At 48.1% G+C, this 16,587-nt stretch overlaps 1 protein-coding gene across 6 annotated transcripts in view; it reads right to left on the bottom strand.

Annotated features, from left to right (window-relative positions):
- The window catches only part of USP46 (ubiquitin specific peptidase 46), a 59,710-nt gene extending 43,123 nt beyond the window's left edge, over positions 1-16,587 (bottom strand). For 2 of the 6 annotated variants that reach the window (XM_059671352.1, XM_059671377.1), the window contains exons 1-2: positions 13,539-13,571; positions 13,300-13,329 (exon numbers count right to left, since the gene is read on the bottom strand). In XM_059671352.1, coding sequence (XP_059527335.1) covers positions 13,300-13,329; positions 13,539-13,556 — 48 coding nt within the window. In that variant the 5' untranslated portion in view covers positions 13,557-13,571. Of the gene's footprint in view, positions 1-13,299; positions 13,330-13,538; positions 13,572-16,381 lie in introns of those variants that run through there. The other 4 variants (XM_059671342.1, XM_059671359.1, XM_059671368.1 and 1 more) reach the window with 4 other exon arrangements.

Raw genomic sequence — 16,587 nt, 5'->3', positions numbered from 1 at the left:
CACAACCTTTTGGTGTACAAGACAACACTCCAACCGAGCCACCTGGCCAGAGCACCATTGTGTTTTTATCCAAAGAAAGCTGTAAAATACCTATTGTGTCTCTAAAAGACAGAAATGCAGGTTGCAATTCTGAACCTCTTGGCTCAGACCTAATGCGGCCAGTTCTCTGGCCCTTCACAGGGCTCCCCCTCCTCTCCTCCTCCTGCTCCGCCTCATCATCATTTGGCTTCAATGTCACTTCTTCAAAGCTATCTTCCCTGACCCTTCCCTCTCACAGAATCCTATGGGTAGCTTCATAGCACTTAATCATCATTTGTAACCCCATACTTATTTGTGATTATTCAACATCTGTCTTCCTGCTGGACCATGGGTTGGCAGATGAGTCTATGGGACAAATCTGGCCCACCGACTGTTTTTGTAAATAAAGATTTATTGGAACACGGCCACTATCATTCATTTACGTATTGTAGCCAGTTTCACAATACAATAGCAGAAGTGAGTGTTTACGGCTCACAAAGCCTAAAATATGTACCATCTAGCCATTTAGCAAAAGCTAGCCAACCCTACAATAGACAAAGCTTGGTGAGGGCAGGGATTCCCTCTGACTGGCTTGCCAGGACCTAGCAGACGACCTGGCATGTGAAAGGCATTTAATAAGTTTAGTGATGAAGAAACCTGGGAAGTGGGAAGGGTAGGTAGTATGTGCTCCTGGTTCAAGAGACCCCCACATCTGTATGTTCATTTAATCTCGTGCACTAACCCAAGGTCGATGACACTTGCTATTCCTGTTTAATCATGAACTGGAGGGAGCCTGCCAAGGCTCATTCTGGCTGTAAAGGCCGGGCCAGGTCTCCATGCTCGGCCATTCTGTTCCAGAGCCTGAGCTCCTGACCACGGCCAGGCAAGATGATCTTCTCATTCATATTTTTAGTAATTCCTCAGCTGCAGATGTAGCGACTGGGCAGAGAGCCAGCTGTTTCTCAGCATGTCCTCCTGGGCTGCCGGCAGGCACACGTTAGCCAACCACCAGGCGCGCCACCCTCGGAGTGGCTATGAATGTCGTCCTGCTTAGGCTGTAGACACGTCGCCCAGGCCCACTCTCCCTCCCGTAAGTCACCAACAGGGACTCACTAGCCCCATCTCACAGGTGAGAGAAAGGTTAGCAGAGGTGAAGTAACTCGCCAAGGTCAAGTGTCAGTATGAAGCAGAGGTCAGTTGTGAGCCCGCAATCTTAATACCATTACACTACAACCCATTTCCTGCTTCCACCGGGCTCATCGCCTCCCCTTCCTTTTCCGGCTTCCACGGGAGCCAGGCATCCACAAGAAGGCGGTTAACGAGCCTTTTCATTCTGCGCCATGATAGCATGTCATTTCCATGCCATCTAGATAGTGGGTGGGGAGAAATAACTCTGCAAAGGACCTCGACATGACTTCATTAAATGATCATAACACAGAAGCAAAAACATCTGTTAATGAAGACAGATGACCCTGGGACACAGAGTGATCCCAAGTCATGAGGAAGGGACAGCACAGAGCAGCTGGACTCTGGCTTGTAAAACAACTCTCCGCGTGTCTAGAGGCAGCATAACCCAGTTCCCATGCAAAGATCAAATTTCAACTCAAAAGCAGGACCAACGGCCCTGGGTCTGTCTCTGTCTTCCAGCTGAAGGTGGAGGACGGAAAAATAGTGACGGCCGCTCACCGCACTCGGTGAGCTACAAGAACCTCATTCCCAATCCCATGTTCTGCGCAGGCACCGTGAGGCCACCCTGATGACAGGTCTCGTAAGCACCTGCGTTCCCCTCCCCGTCACTTCCCGGAGAAGCAGCATGGGTGGCACGGGATCCTGGCAAAGCCCCAAGTCAGAGGCCAACTCTGCCAAGCTGACTAACAGGGTATGCCGAGCATTCCTTCCTCAACCCTCTCTCTCTAGGTCAAGCTCAAGGTCTTCATCGCAAAAAACCAGGACACCAGTGTCCCCGCCTCACGGATGGGAGAACTGCCCGAAGGTGCTTATGGGACCGCCCTCCCCTCGGGAACCAAGCCCTCTGCACCATCGGGGATCTTTTACTCCAATGTAACAAAAACATCCTGTCATGTACTGATTGCAAAATACAAAACATAAAATTCTGCGCTCCCTGCTCCCATCCCCAAGCGGGGTGGCAACGAGGGAAAAGAGATGGAGCAAGTTCTGCAGAGCAGTCTCACTCCCTGTTACCACTCCACCGTGAGCTACAGCTACGTCTGGAAACTGAAAACATGTATAATGAATGAGTAATTTTGTATCTGTTGAGATTAGTAATAAAAAATTGGGGCTTGTGTTTTATGTATCGTTGGGGTTTTTATTCCACTTCGCTCATAATGCTTTTTTATTGTAGTTTACAGAAATATCAGTCTACAACAGATTGAAAATAAAAATAAAACGGGTCCTTCCCTACAGACTTGGAAAATAATTGCCAACAGCAAAGCAGTTAAATGAAATTGAGCTTGTTTCTTACACGTGTGAATAAGCTGCTCAAACTCACTCCTAGGAAGAGAAACGCAAACTAAAAAATACACGAAGACACCATTTCCCCCTGCCTAGCAAAGACCAAAAGGGTCCTGGAGAGCTGGCTGCTTGGCAAGGCTGTGGGCAACAAGTCCCACATACGGCGGAGGGAGGGCAATGGGCACAACCCACCAGCTACAAATGGAAAGCCATGTCTAAGAAGTCAGCTGACAGGCATCCCCCCACACCCGTAAAATGATGTATGGATAAAGTTGTTCCCTGCAGCCTTGTTTGTAAAAAACCAAGGACTGGAAAACTACCGTGGTGCCCATTGGCAAGGGGGGGGGGGGGGGGCTGGTTAAGTGAATTCAATACATTAGAGCAACTGAATACTCTGCAGCTATAAAAAAAGAATGAGGAGGCTCTTCACATGCTAGCACAGATCCACCTCTAAGATACAAAAAGCGAGGGGCAGATATGGACAGATCAGAATATGCTGTCAGTGTTCTGTTTTCAAAAACTGGCCAGTGTGCTAAGTGGTTAGAGCGTCAGCCTGCACACCGAAGGGTCCTGGGTTCAATTTCTGGTCGAGGGCACGTACCTGAGTTGCAGGTTCAATCCCCAGCCCTGATAGGGGAGCATGCGGGAGGCAACCAATCAATGTGTCTCTCTCACATCGATGTTTCTTTCTCTCTCTCTCTTTCAAAAAAAAAAAAAAAAAACTAGGAGAGAAATATAAACAAATATGCTAGTACATGCATATGCCATTGAGTGGAAACAGAAGACACTGCAAATATTGACTGATGCCAGAGACAAGAATTGGATAGTGGGCATAGTTTCAACAAACATCCTTTTACACAATTTTAAATTTCTACCATGTGAACTCATATGACATTTTCAAAAACTTTAAATTTTTATTCACAAAAATAAAACTGATTTGCAACAGCATGAATGGACCTAGAGGGCATTATGCTAATAAAATAAGTCAGTTGGAGAAAGACAAATATCATGAGTTCACTTATATGTGGAATCTAAAAAACAATATAAATGAACAAACAAAATTGAAACAGACTCATAGACAGAGAAAAGACCGATAGTTGCCAGAAAGGAGGAGGGGTTGGGGAACTGGGTGAAAAGGTGAAAGGATTAAGAAGTACAAATTATAGTTGCAAGATAGTCACATGGATGTTAAAAGAAATATAGTCAGTAATATGTAATAACTATGTATGGCGACAGGTAGATACTGAAAATATCGGGAGATCACTCTGTAAAATATACGATTGTCTAACCACTATGCTGCACACCTGAAACTAATACAAAATAATCCTATCTAATAAAAGAGAAAAATGGTAATTGGCGTACGACGATACCCTTTTCATTGGCTAATCAGGGCTATATGCAAATTAACCACCAACTATGATTGGCAGTTAACTGCCAACAAGATGGCGGTTAATTTGCATCTGTAGGCACAATGCAGGGAGGCGAAAGGGAAAGCAGGAAGAAGCCCCCTGCCACTGACAGTGATCGGAAACCCAGGGGGGAGCTAAGAGCTGGGGGGCAGGGCAAAGGCGGCCCCAGGGCCGCCTTTGCCCTGCCCCCCAGCCATGATCAGAGAATCAGGCGCCTTTTCCGCCCTAGCAGTGATAGCAGGAAGTAGGGGTGGAGCCAGCGATGGGAGCTGGACACGGTAGAAGCTGGCAGTCCCAGGAGCTAGGGGTCCCTTGCCTGGGCCTAAAGCGGAGCCCACGATCGCAGGGCCGCTGCAGCTGCGGGTCCCCGCTGCCCGGGCCGGACGCCTCAGCCCGAGGCTTCCTGTAGGGGCAGGGGCGGAGCCTGCAACCGCGGGGAGCTGGGGGTCCCCTGCCCAGGCCTGACACCTCTGCCGGAGGCCTCAGGCCTGGTCAAGGGGCCAATCCGGTGATTGGTGATCGGAGGGTGATGAGGGTCAACTCCTCTGGCCAAGGCATCAGGCCTGGGTGGGGGGCGGAGCCGGGGATTGGGGGGATATGATGGTCCCCTTGCCCAGGCCTGAAGCCTGGGTCAGAGGCGTCAGGCTTGGGTGGGGGGTGGAGCAAGCGATCAGAGGGAGATGGGGGTCCCTGCCCAGGCATGATTCCTGGGCCAGAGGCCTCAGGCCTGGGCGGGGGTCAGAGCCAGTGATCGGGGGGAGATGGGGGTCCCCTGTCCAAGCCTGACACCTCTGGCGGAGGCGTCAGGCCTGGGCAAGGGGCCGATCAGGCGATCGGAGGGTGATGGGGGTCAACGCCTGGGGGCTCCCAGTATGTGAGAGGGGGCAGGCTGGGCTGAGGGACACTCCCCCCCACACACACCCAGTGCACGAATTTCGTGCACCGGGCCCCTAGTATTGAATATAAACTGTAATTGAAAAAAATAAAGATAGAAACTGAGCTTAGCTACTTTGTGTATTTCTCAGTAGAAATACCTAACTGTATATACCAAATTTTAAAAAGGGTATGTTATTCGCTTATTAGATGACTAAAAATCTTTTTTTAATATATATTTTATTGATTTTTTTACAGAGAGGAAGGGAGAGGGATAGACAAGTAGAATCATTGATGAGAGAGAAACACTGATCAGCTGCCTCCTGCACACCCCCTACTGGGGATGTGCCCGCAACCAACGTATATGCCCTTGACCAGAATCGAACCTGGGACCCTTCAGTCCGTAGGCCGACACTCTATCCACTGAGCCAAACCAGTCAGGGCTAAAAATCTTTTACTATATGATGTGCCCTCATTATCAGGAAAAGGAAAAACATTGTATCCTGAGTGAATACAAAAGCTTTGCCACACACCACCAGCGCTGCGCCTTCCCCAGCACCGTGCCTCCCACCAGAGCCGTGTCTTCCGAGACCTCTCAGTTGGAAATCACAGCTTCTTCCTCCTTCTGTCCACTCCAGCACTTTCCCTCCCTGGTCTGGTCTTTGATTGGAAGCTAGATTACAAGGTGTCCGCCTGCTCATCTTCTCAGCACTGCTCACCAGAGGAACAGTTCTTAACGTCCTATAGACCCAGAGAGGCCTAAGTCAACTGCCCAGGGTCCCACACGCCACAAAGTATCAGGGTCAGGATGGAACTGGGTCCCCAGTTCAGGGTTCTTTCCAATGACATCATTCAGACTCCTTTGCTGGTGGTAAAAAGAGGAGCTCTAGAATAAAACAGTAATAAAATGGCCGGGCACTGGGCTAAGCACTAGACATAAATGATTCCTTTTAAGTCTTGCAATCCCTCAGGGATGTACGTGCTCTCATCACCTACAGGCTATGGATGAGAAACCGAGTCTCTGAGAGGGTAAATCATAGCAATTAGTACCGAATCGTTATTTTGAGCACCCACCCCCTCTCACTTAGGAAGTGCCTCACTTGGGGAATAAATCGGAGCGTCTCCCTACGATCCTATCCTGACCTGCTCCAGTGCAGAGCTGACCAGGAGAGAGCTGTGGGCCTCTCTAACCCCAGTCGCCCCGTACCACAGAAACAGGGAGACGGAACCCCATTTCCCCAGCACCACAGTCAGACCACCCCATCTGGTGCCTTTGCCTCTGCTCCTGCCCAACGCCCACTGAATGTGGACAGCAGGGTAAGATAAACGCAGAATTCCACTGGATCCTACGATACCAACAGCTCTGTGCTTTGGAAAATATTAATTCACGGGCAGAATGAGAATAACTGAAAGGTAACATGCGGGAGGGCATCGCCGCTCACAGAATGCTTCTGTCGGCAGGACCGCCTGAGATTCTCCACAAAGCTGTGAGGAAGGTATCTCATCCTCTGCCGCTCTGTTGTAAAGAGATGAGGGGACACACCCGAGATTTACCAGCCCTGAGGTCCCAAACCCCCAACTCCCCCTCTCGAGAGCCGAGAGCCGGAGGAAGAAGGACGCTGTTTTCCTCTCATTCCCTAGGGCTGTGCTGCTGTGAGTGTGCTCCCCACACCAGGACCACCTGGTCACCAGAGAGGGGGCTAGAAATGCCAAGTCCCACTGCAGACCTTCTGCACCGAATCTGCATTTTAACAAGATCCCGGGCGATTCCTGGGCCCTGCTTTCCTGAAATTTCGGCAATTCTTCCCTTCGATGAGCTACCCCTCTTCCGTCATTATCCAAGAATTATTTACTGAGCATCCACCACACATGTGCCAGGCACTATGCTGAATGCTGGAAATCGACAGCGAATAAGATCGGTCCAGCTCCTGCCTGTGGAGTTAGCTGCCAGTCTAGCACAGGTTTCTCAACCTTGCCTGCTCATCAGAATAAACTTCGGCAATTTACAAAAAAAAGGGCAAGTGCCTGAAAAATCCACCCAGACCGATCTACACCCACGTACACTCAGAAACTCTGGGAGTGGGGCCCTAGGAGCTTCATATCAAAAAAGCTGAGTGGCAACCACTCTGGGGAGCAGCCTGGCAATACCTAAAAGAAATGCCGACAGGCACATCTGGGAACAGCACTTCCACTTCCAGGACTATGTCCTGGAGGAATGAAGGCACATGCGTAAGGAAAGCAGAAACAGCAGCATTCACTGTGGCACTGTTTCGAGAGAGAATATTATGGAACCTACCCAACTGTCCCTAAATAAGGTGATGAATAAGTAACCCATCATCAAGTCAAAGAATATGGCTACCGAGCAGTGAGCATGAATATACTAGAACTATATGTGTCAAGATAATTTCAAATATAATTGTTGAGTGAAAAAGCTGCAAAAGATTGCATGTATTTACACACAAATGCTGACATACTGCTTATGGACTCATAAATATGAACTATAAAGACATGCTGAGTAAACATACCAACTTCAGGAAAATGGTTAGTTCTGGAGGAAAGGAGAGGAAACAGATTTTTTAAAAGATTTTATGCCTAAGAAAAATCTCAACCAAGTATGACTAAATTTTAATATCTTAATATCTGTTAAATCTGAAGGGTAGGTATTTGAATATAAATATATTAAAATACACTCGTTTTTTCCCATATTCTTTGGGTGTTAAGACTTTACGGTTTTTTTATGTTTCTTTTAAAAGTTTCTCATGTGAAGTGACACATAGCCAGGGTTGGGAATCCCTGTTCTAGGAGCAGAAAGTAGTAAAACCCTGGCTATGTAATATCAAGAAATACATCTACAGAATGGCAATGATCTATAGCTCTTGAAAGTTTACTACCTTAAAAATTTTACATAAACTTAAAAAAACTTTAACATGGCAGATAATTCCTACACGCAATATGTTTTTCGGAGGCCAAGGTTATTAACCAGGGAAAGCAATTATTTCTCAAAATGTGGCTGTCAGCTCACCTGCAAGAGAATGAGGAGGGAGTGGGGAGAAGGGAATACTTACTTTAGAATGCACATCGCAAGGCTTCTTCGTGGGTGCCAGGGACAGACACCCAGAGTCTGAATTTATTTTTTTAATATATTTTTATTGATTTCAGAGAGGAAGGGAGAGAGAGAGACAGATGGAAACATCAATGATGAGAATCATTGATTGGCTGCCTCCTGCACGCCCCTAACTGGGGATCGAGCCCACAACCCAGGCATGTGCCTTTGACTGGAATCAAACCCAGGACCCTTCAGTTCGCAGGCCGACACTCTATCCACTGAGCCAAACCAGCTTGGCCAGAGTCCTAATTTTTAAGGAGAGAATGCATGTGGGCACAATTCCTTGGTACACCAAAAAAACCACTGAAGTATAATATATTTTTAAAGCTACTGTCAGTCGTATTTTTAAAACCATACATGCCTGTGTTCAATAAGATGGCATTTGTCATTCTCTAAAAAATCAAAATAAAGTGCGGGGACTGTTTTCTAAATATTTGAGACAGTAATTCCACAAGTACCTCAATCAGATCCTGATAAGAGCTGGTTTCCAGCACAGTGTACCACCTCACCTGACGGACACACAATGTCCTGGAGGAAGAACATAATCCCACACTGCCTTTCTAGCAGGACTTCAAAAGGCAACTGGGTGAACAGGAAAACTCCACAAGTCCAGCCTTCCTGTTGTTCTCCCTGGAAAAGGCCCTAGACATGATTTTCACCAACTCCAACTTCAATGAAGCAACACGTGAAAACACGCGACTTGAACTGAGAGGCCTGGCCAGGGTAGTAATGTATCTGGAATTTACTCTCAAGGCTCACGGTATCTTCTAGTCCAGTGGTTCTAACGCTTCCCAATGCCGCGACCCTTTAATACAGTTCCTCATGTTGTGGTGACCCCCAATTTCATTGCTACAAATTGAACATAATTAAAGCATAGTGATTAATCACAAAAACAATATGTAATTATAAAAAAAATATGTAATTATATATGTGTTTTCCGATGGTCTTAGGCGATCCCTGTGAAAGGGTCGTTTGACCCCCAAAGGGGTCGCGACCCACAGGTTGAGAACCACTGTTCTAGTCGATAGTCTTTTTGCTACAAGGACTCACCTGTTTCATCTTATCATCCCCCACCTGTATCTTCTGTTCTGTCCCTATCTTCCTTGACTGTTTTGTTGGGTGTTTTTTTGTCTTCCTGATCTTCCCCTTCATCACCCTTTTCCCTATTTTCACACAAAACCACCCCTGCAACCCTCACTTACAAACCCTGAAAAACTGCTCCAAAGCCTCTGGGTTAAAAACAACCCCAGCGCCATCAACACATATAAGATGTTCAGCCTCACTTGTCAACAGGAAAGTGCACATTTTAAATCACGAAGATACCATTTCACACCCATGAGACTGGCAAAACCTCAAGTCTGACCATGCCGGGTGTGTCTGTAAGCCTGTGGAGCAACTGGAACTCCCCACCGCTGCTGGGTGCAATGCAAATTGGCACAACTGCTTCGGAGAGGAAGCTGGCAGTATGTCAGGGGCAAAGATGCCCAGCTCCTTTGACCCAGCCATTTCCCTTTTAGGTAGAGACCACAAAGAACCTCTAAACACATGCACAGGGAAACAAGTTCAAAACTGTTCATCACTCTAAAAGGGCACACACAAGACACTGTCAACCCAAGTGCTCATCAACAATAAAATGAATAAATATAATGCAGCACATTCATGAAATGAAATATTATACAGCAGTCAAAACAGCCTAGAATTCATGTATCTTTTTTAAAAATACATTATTATTGATTTCAGAGAGTAATATTGATTTCATTGATCGGCTGCTTCCTGCCCGCCCCACACTGGGGATCGAGCCCGCAACCCAGACATGTGCCCTGGCCAGGAATCGAACCGTAACCTCCTGGTTCATAGGCTGATGCTCAACCAATGAGCCACGCCGGCTGGATGAATTCATGTACCTTAATGGATAAATCTTAACATTGCAATGTAAACAAAAGCAAACTGAGTTGTTCAGTATTGCAGAGCTTGTTTAAAACATGAGGAAACAATACTATATCTGGTTTATGAATACATACAGATCCAGTAAAAGTATAAAAACACACGATAAGTACCAAATTCAGAACAGTGGTCACTGTCTGGGGGGGGGAGGGGAATAAGGTGGGGAAAGGTTCACTTGTATTCATAATATTTTATTTCTTCATGTGGAGGTAGATACATGGGTATTCACTCTGTTATTCTCCATATTTTTCCTGAAATTTACCACCAGAAAGAGTCCCAAGAAAAAAGAGTCCCAAATCTGAGCTACTATAAAGCATTTGCAGATTCTGAAAGAGACATCAGAACTTGGTGGGCAGGAGGAAGGCTGTACCTACAAGTGGAAAGTGAAGCTTTAGGAACCAACAGGGTTTCCCCACACACACTCCATCCATAGCAAATAATCCTCGGAATTATAGTAAAATTCCATGCAGAGGACTTATGACATCCCCAAAATTCTAAGCAGCAATCCCGGAACAGAAACTTTCCAAAATGTTGGCTGAGGTTGGTTGCTAATATAGAATTTATTTGCCTTAAGAAAGTCTTTGCTGGTTCATTTTCGGTGGCCTTCTCTCTTAAAAGATCAGCAAGGCTCTTCAAACCCTTAGACAAGCATTTGGTTTCAGCACAACTGAAGGTTTATTATGTAAAACTGCATTAAAATTTTAGGCCAGAAGGGTTAACTAAACTAAAAGGCACCATCTTTTACAGCTCTTTCAGTTTGCATTGGGTTGGCTGCATGGGTAGGCTAGAGATAAAACCAAGATATACCTTTCTGATGGTACCACAGAACTAAACACCATCTTATTTTTTAAAATATATTTTTATTGATTTCAGAGAGGAAGGAAGAGGGAAGACTGAAACATCAATGATGAGAGAGAATCATGGATCAGCTGCCTCCTGCACTCCCCCTACTGGGGATCAAGCCCACTGGGGATCAAGCCCACAACCTGGGCATGTGCCCTTGACCAGAATGGCACCTGGGACCCTTCAGTCCACAGGCCAACGCTCTGTCCACTGAGCCGAACTGGCTAGGGCTAAACACCATCTTAAAACCTCGACTCATTCAAACTAATTAGAGCAGGCTGGAGGGAAGAAAGGGGAGAACATATGAACAAGAAAATTTTCTCTTAATTGCTAAGAGAATCAAAATGGAAAATTACTTTCAGTACAACCCCAACATACCAAAATTCCACATTAATAAAAAATAAATAGATTTTACTGTAGGAGTGAACTGGAACACAAAGTTGATTTCCAGCAAATAACAATCTTGATTTCTAACTAACTATTCACATTCAACTTTGTTTGCACCCTAGGATTCCAAGAAAAAACTGAAAAATAAGTAGACTTAATTGTTTGGACCTGACCCAACACAAGTGCCTACATTACACCCAAGAGGCCAGAACAGAATTTTTCTTTAAGTATTAACCCATTTTACCCAGCAATTTCTAAAAACTGACAACTATCAGAGTAGACTCTCATATGAAATTGTAACAGCACCCGGCTGAGAAGCCTCCAATTATCTCTGAGAATGGGAAGCACGAGAAACAGAGGAAGAGGCAAGTTATCTCTTCTCCCAAATTATGTGATTTTTAATGTTTTATAAAACTTCTTCCAATGATTCTCAATATACGTGCCTCAAGTCAGTAACTGACTTATCAAAATAAAATGATCTCTATAAAAAATCCTCTAGCTTTGTTTCAAATTTTTACCAATTTTACTTTCCCTTCTTGTCAAGGTGATTTCACTAATTTAAAAGAATTCAAATCTGGCACTCACAAAGGTGTCCAATAATACACTGGGGATGGCCCTGGCTGGTTCGGCTCAGTGGGTAGAGCGTCGGCCTGCGGACTGAGGGGTCCCAGGTTAGATTCCGGTCAAGGGCGTGTACCTGGGTTGCGGGCATATCCCCAGTGGGGGGTGTGCAGGAGGCAGCTGATGGATGTTTCTCTCTCATCGATGTTTCTAACTCTCTGTCTCTCTCCCTTCCTCTCTGTGAAAAATCAATAAAATATATTTTTTAAAAAATTAAAAAAAAATAGTCAAACTTTGCTCAAATGCGAATATACTAAAAAAAAGTTCTACTGTGTTCATCAGTCTTTCCACTGTAGTGCCGCTGAGATTTTGTTCAACCTTTCTGCGTGGACACACTAAAATTTTCATCTTTATCAATGTTATACCCACAAGATAAGAAACTCCTGAGCTCCTTGGAGATAAGAACTCAACTCCTTCATTTATTTAGCACCTGCACCCAGTACGTGCCAACACTGACCCAGCAGGTCCTCAGCAAATGGCCATTTATGGCAACAGAAATGTAATCTCCTTTCCACATGACATTTCCTCTGTGGTGCGTCTCACAGCACCATTAACAAGTAAAATTAAGATGAGGTGATTTAGACCAATTTGCATCAGTCCAAGTCGAATTTCTAGAGGGCACTTCTGTTTTCTCCTAATAAATGCTTCCTCTTTAGAAAATTCCTCAAGTTCTTCAAACAGAAAACGTACCCAAAACAAAAGCCTTCCATTTGTAGGGCCATAGAATACATAGGAAGTTAGGTCCATTGGTCTGGACAAAAATCAGAGGATTATCAACAAGGGAAGTTTCCTCATACTTGGTAGCAGCTAGTGCATTTTTAAAATTACAACACACCAGCCAAACAAGCTTTATTATCTGTGACCCAGACACGCTGTGTGGCTAAGCTGACAAGCCCTGAGCAAGTTGATCAAGAATCATTATGGGCCCTAACCGGTTTGGCTCAATGGATAGAGCGTCAGCCTGCGCACTCAAGGGTCCCAGGTTCGATTCCGGCCAAGGGCATGTAAGTTGGTTGCGGGCACATCCCCAGTAGGGACTGTGCAGGAGGCAGCTGATCAATGTTTCTCTCTCATCGATGTTTCTAACTCTCTATCCCTCTCTGTAAAAAAATCAATAAAATATATTTTTTAAAAGAATCATTATGGCAGGAATTCACATGGAAGTGAAATTAAAACAAATGGGAGCCAGCATTAAATTTCCAGTGCACAATAAGACTTCAGTGGGGACGGGGACAGAGGAGGGATGTGAATATTTCCCAAGGCCCCTATATCTAAAACTGGCACAAGAAGTTTGAGGAGAAGAAAAAAAAAGGGTGTGTGTGTTTATTTCTCAATCACATGAAGGATTTGGTATGTTTTGTTTCCACTCTGCTGGGTCCTTTCTTGTCTGGTGACAAAACAAATCCACTTTTCAATGGTAGGTCTTGGTTTGTTCAAGCCCTACCTAGAAGGATGACATTAATACCCTTTCTGGAAAAACATCACCGTGTTTAAAAAGGCAATCCTCACTTGCTCTCTCTATCTCTACTCCAACCAGTTCCCACCAAATAGGGTTAGGAGAAGGAAGGGCCAATAGGAGCCCCAGAGAGAAGCCGAACAGTGAGGGGAGACCCCCAGAAGACCTACCTGGAAGCAATTCATCATCGCGTGCGGAATCTAAAGAGGAGTCCAATGAAAATGTATGTCAGATCAGGCGGAGACAGCCGTCTCCTCAGCACCTAGCCTTCTCGTGTGGGAAGTGAGGCTGGGAGGGACAGGGTGACCCGAGCAGCCTTTTATAAGGGGCGGGGTTAAGGATTCCCATCCCAGCCCTCGTATACTGCCATTCGGCTTGGTTTACATAAATGAACACGTGAGCTGTTTACATTAGTGGCTTCTTCCATCAGGTCCAAGAAGGCATCATTTCCTTTGTCCTTTGAGCACCTGAAGGTGACATGAGGCGATACGGACGAGAGCTAGCACTCACTGAGTACCTCACCTCTATGTACTAGGCCTAGTAACTCACTCAATACAACATCCTAGACCAGTGATGGCGAACCTTTTGAGCTCTGCGTGTCAGCATTTTGAAAAACCCTAACTTAACTCTGGTGCCGGGTCACATATAGAAATTTTTTGATCTTTGCAACCATAGTAAAACAAAGACTTATATTTTTGATATTTATTTTATATATTTAAATGCCATTGAACAAAGAAAAATCAACCAAAAAAATGAGTTTGCGTGTCACCTCTGACACACGTGTCACCTCTGACACGCATGTCAGGTTCGCCATCACTGTCCTAGACAGTGGTCAGCAAACTGCGGCTCGCGAGCCACATGCAGCTCTTTGGCCCCTTGAGTGTGGCTCTTCCACAAAATACTAACTTCTGCACATGGGCCATGAAGTTTCAATCGCACTGTACATGTGCGCCCGCACGCGGTACTTTGTGGAAGAGCCACACTCAAGGGGCCAAAGAGCCGCCTGTGCCTCGCGAGCCGCAGTTTGCTGACCACTGTCCTAGGAAGTGGGCACCACTATTGTCCCATTTCTCCAGATAAGGAAAGACAAAGCGCAACCTGTTCACGGACAAAAAGCTAGATTGTGTGAGGTCCAGGCCTTGAACCCAGGAAGTCTAACTTGAGAGCACAAGCTCTTCATTGCTTGCTGAAGACAACAGTGTCCAAAGAGGAACATAAAACTCCCAACTTACAAAGTACTGGTTCCTCACCTCACCGGGGCGATGACCCCGAATGTGGCGCCTCTTTAAAGATTCCACACGAGGTTGTCAACTCTCCAGACACAGCTCTAGCCTGCTCCTTTCATGCCCTCCCTGCCGCCCGCCTCCCTGGCCGAGTTTCACTGGAAACAGGTAGTGACATTCCGCCCCGGAGTGCCAAGGAGCCCCAGCTGCGCTGAGGGTGGAAAAAAAAAAAAGCTGGAGGTGGGCATCCTCTTGGGACACACTAGCTCTCAAGTCCCCAAGCTGCTTTAGTTCAGAGAGGTGTCCCCACACACAAGCAGGACAGGAGTACCACCCAGGGCTGGGACTGCACCTCGCTGCCCCGTAGGCCGGAGGCCACCCCAGCAAGCCTGAAAGAAGAGTACTGGTCAGCTGCTCTGGTTTCAAAGGTCCCCTCGGAGCTCAGCTTGGCCTAGAGAGACACTGGGCGGACTGGCATCACCTCTTCACTGCACCGAGCAACACGAATGCCACTCGACGGGAAGGGGCGGGAGGCCGTCTCTGCGTGAAGAGGAAGGAAAGGAGAGGACACTGAGATGCTCCAGGAGCCACCCACCTCCTCCAACGGGCCCTGCGCCCATCCCCTGGCAGCCATCACCCCGGGAAGTGCCGGCGTTTGTTCTGCTGACCAGGGCAGTGCCCACATCCAACAGTGCTGAAAACTGAAGCCAGCACCAGCGGGTCTCAATTCCACTCCTGAGCTGCCACATGGCTCCTTAATGCTCCTTTGCCATGTGTTAATCTTGCAACAAAATGTGGGACAGAAGATTTAAAAGGCTGTGTGATGGGGGAAGGGCAGTCAGATCACCTTACCTCCAGACTTCTCATCCAGCCTCCTCAGATTCCCTGTAGGGGCCTGTACTACCAGCTACAAGGGAGGTTTCCCCCAACCTGGCATTAAAAGAGCAGGGGTTCCAGCTTTGATGGTGGTGTGTGGGGGGGTTGGGGGGGGGGATACCCTGTAGGAGGAAGGCAAGGCACACACTCTCTCACCCTGCACAGGAGGGCAATGTCTTACTCCAGCGAGCAAACTGTGCACCCAAGTGTGTGTGTGTGTGTGTGGGGGGGGGGGGGGGGGTGGGCAACGTGCACCCTGAGGACCCAAGGGCTAGAAGCTGCTCCTGCAAAAACTGAAAAGCAAGGGGAAGCAACGGGAGAAACCCAAGTTAAAGCCACCAACCACCACACCAGGGAGCCTAGGGATGTCCCCTTGCTGCGTCCACGCCCACCAGCCTCCGCGGGTCTGCAGTGCATCAGGCCGGAGAACCCCGAAGACCTCCGCCCGCACGGCCAGTCCCGCCCCAGTCCCGCCGCCACAGGCCTTCGATGTCACCGCCCATCATGCAGACCACCCTGTGCCTCTTTCACAGACGGGGACACTGAGGCGCCCAACACAAACGACGCTGCTGTCTCCAACCAGGTGAAGTTCACTTCTCTAAGCACAATTTGGCACTTTTTCACAGCTTTATGACACTGACGACATACATGTCTCCAGATCCGCCGCTCGCCTTTGCAAAGTGAATGTTAAATACAGTTTCAGGAGTGAACTCGAAATGAGATGAGGGCGGTCGGGGAGGCCGGGAGGGCTTCTTCTGCCTCAAGGGCAGGATGAGTAGCGCCCCCCCCAACCCCCCATCCGCTTGCCCCCCAAACCCTTCCCCCGGGACGTCCGGGTTCGGCCTGCCCCCCAGCCAATTCCACCGCCACCCGCGGGCGGAGGCACCGGCGCGGCCGGGGGCCGGCGGGCGGGCGCCCAGGTCCCCGGGCAGAGAGGGCGGCGGGGGGCTGGGGACCCCTCCCCAGAGGCTCCGGGGGCCGCGGCTGGCCCGCCCAGCCCGGGGCCAGCAACTTCCAGCGGCGCCGCGGACCCGCCGCCCTCGCCCCCGCCCCCACCCCCACCCGCCGCCGGGCTAGCGAGCGGCTCGGGTTTCCCTTTCTTCGCCGCCCGCGCCTCGGGCGCGACCCCCCGGCGGCGGCGGCGGCCACTCACCATATTACAGATGGAGGCGATGTTTCGGACAGTCATGAGTCTAAAGGTTGCAGCGACCCCGCACCGCCATCTTTACAAGGGGAAAACAGGACTGTCCATGGTGGAGCGCTGCAGGGAGGCCGGGCGGCGGCGGCGGCGGCGGCGGCGGCGGGAGGCGGCCTGGGTCCGGCTTTCAGTTTGGCTGCGAGGAGGCCGGGAGGGGGAGG

Source organism: Myotis daubentonii, chromosome 1 (assembly GCF_963259705.1).
Source record: "Myotis daubentonii chromosome 1, mMyoDau2.1, whole genome shotgun sequence".
NCBI lineage: Eukaryota > Metazoa > Chordata > Mammalia > Chiroptera > Vespertilionidae > Myotis > Myotis daubentonii.
Note: the sequence above shows the minus strand (reverse complement) of the source record. Positions and strands in the feature narration are given on the sequence as shown.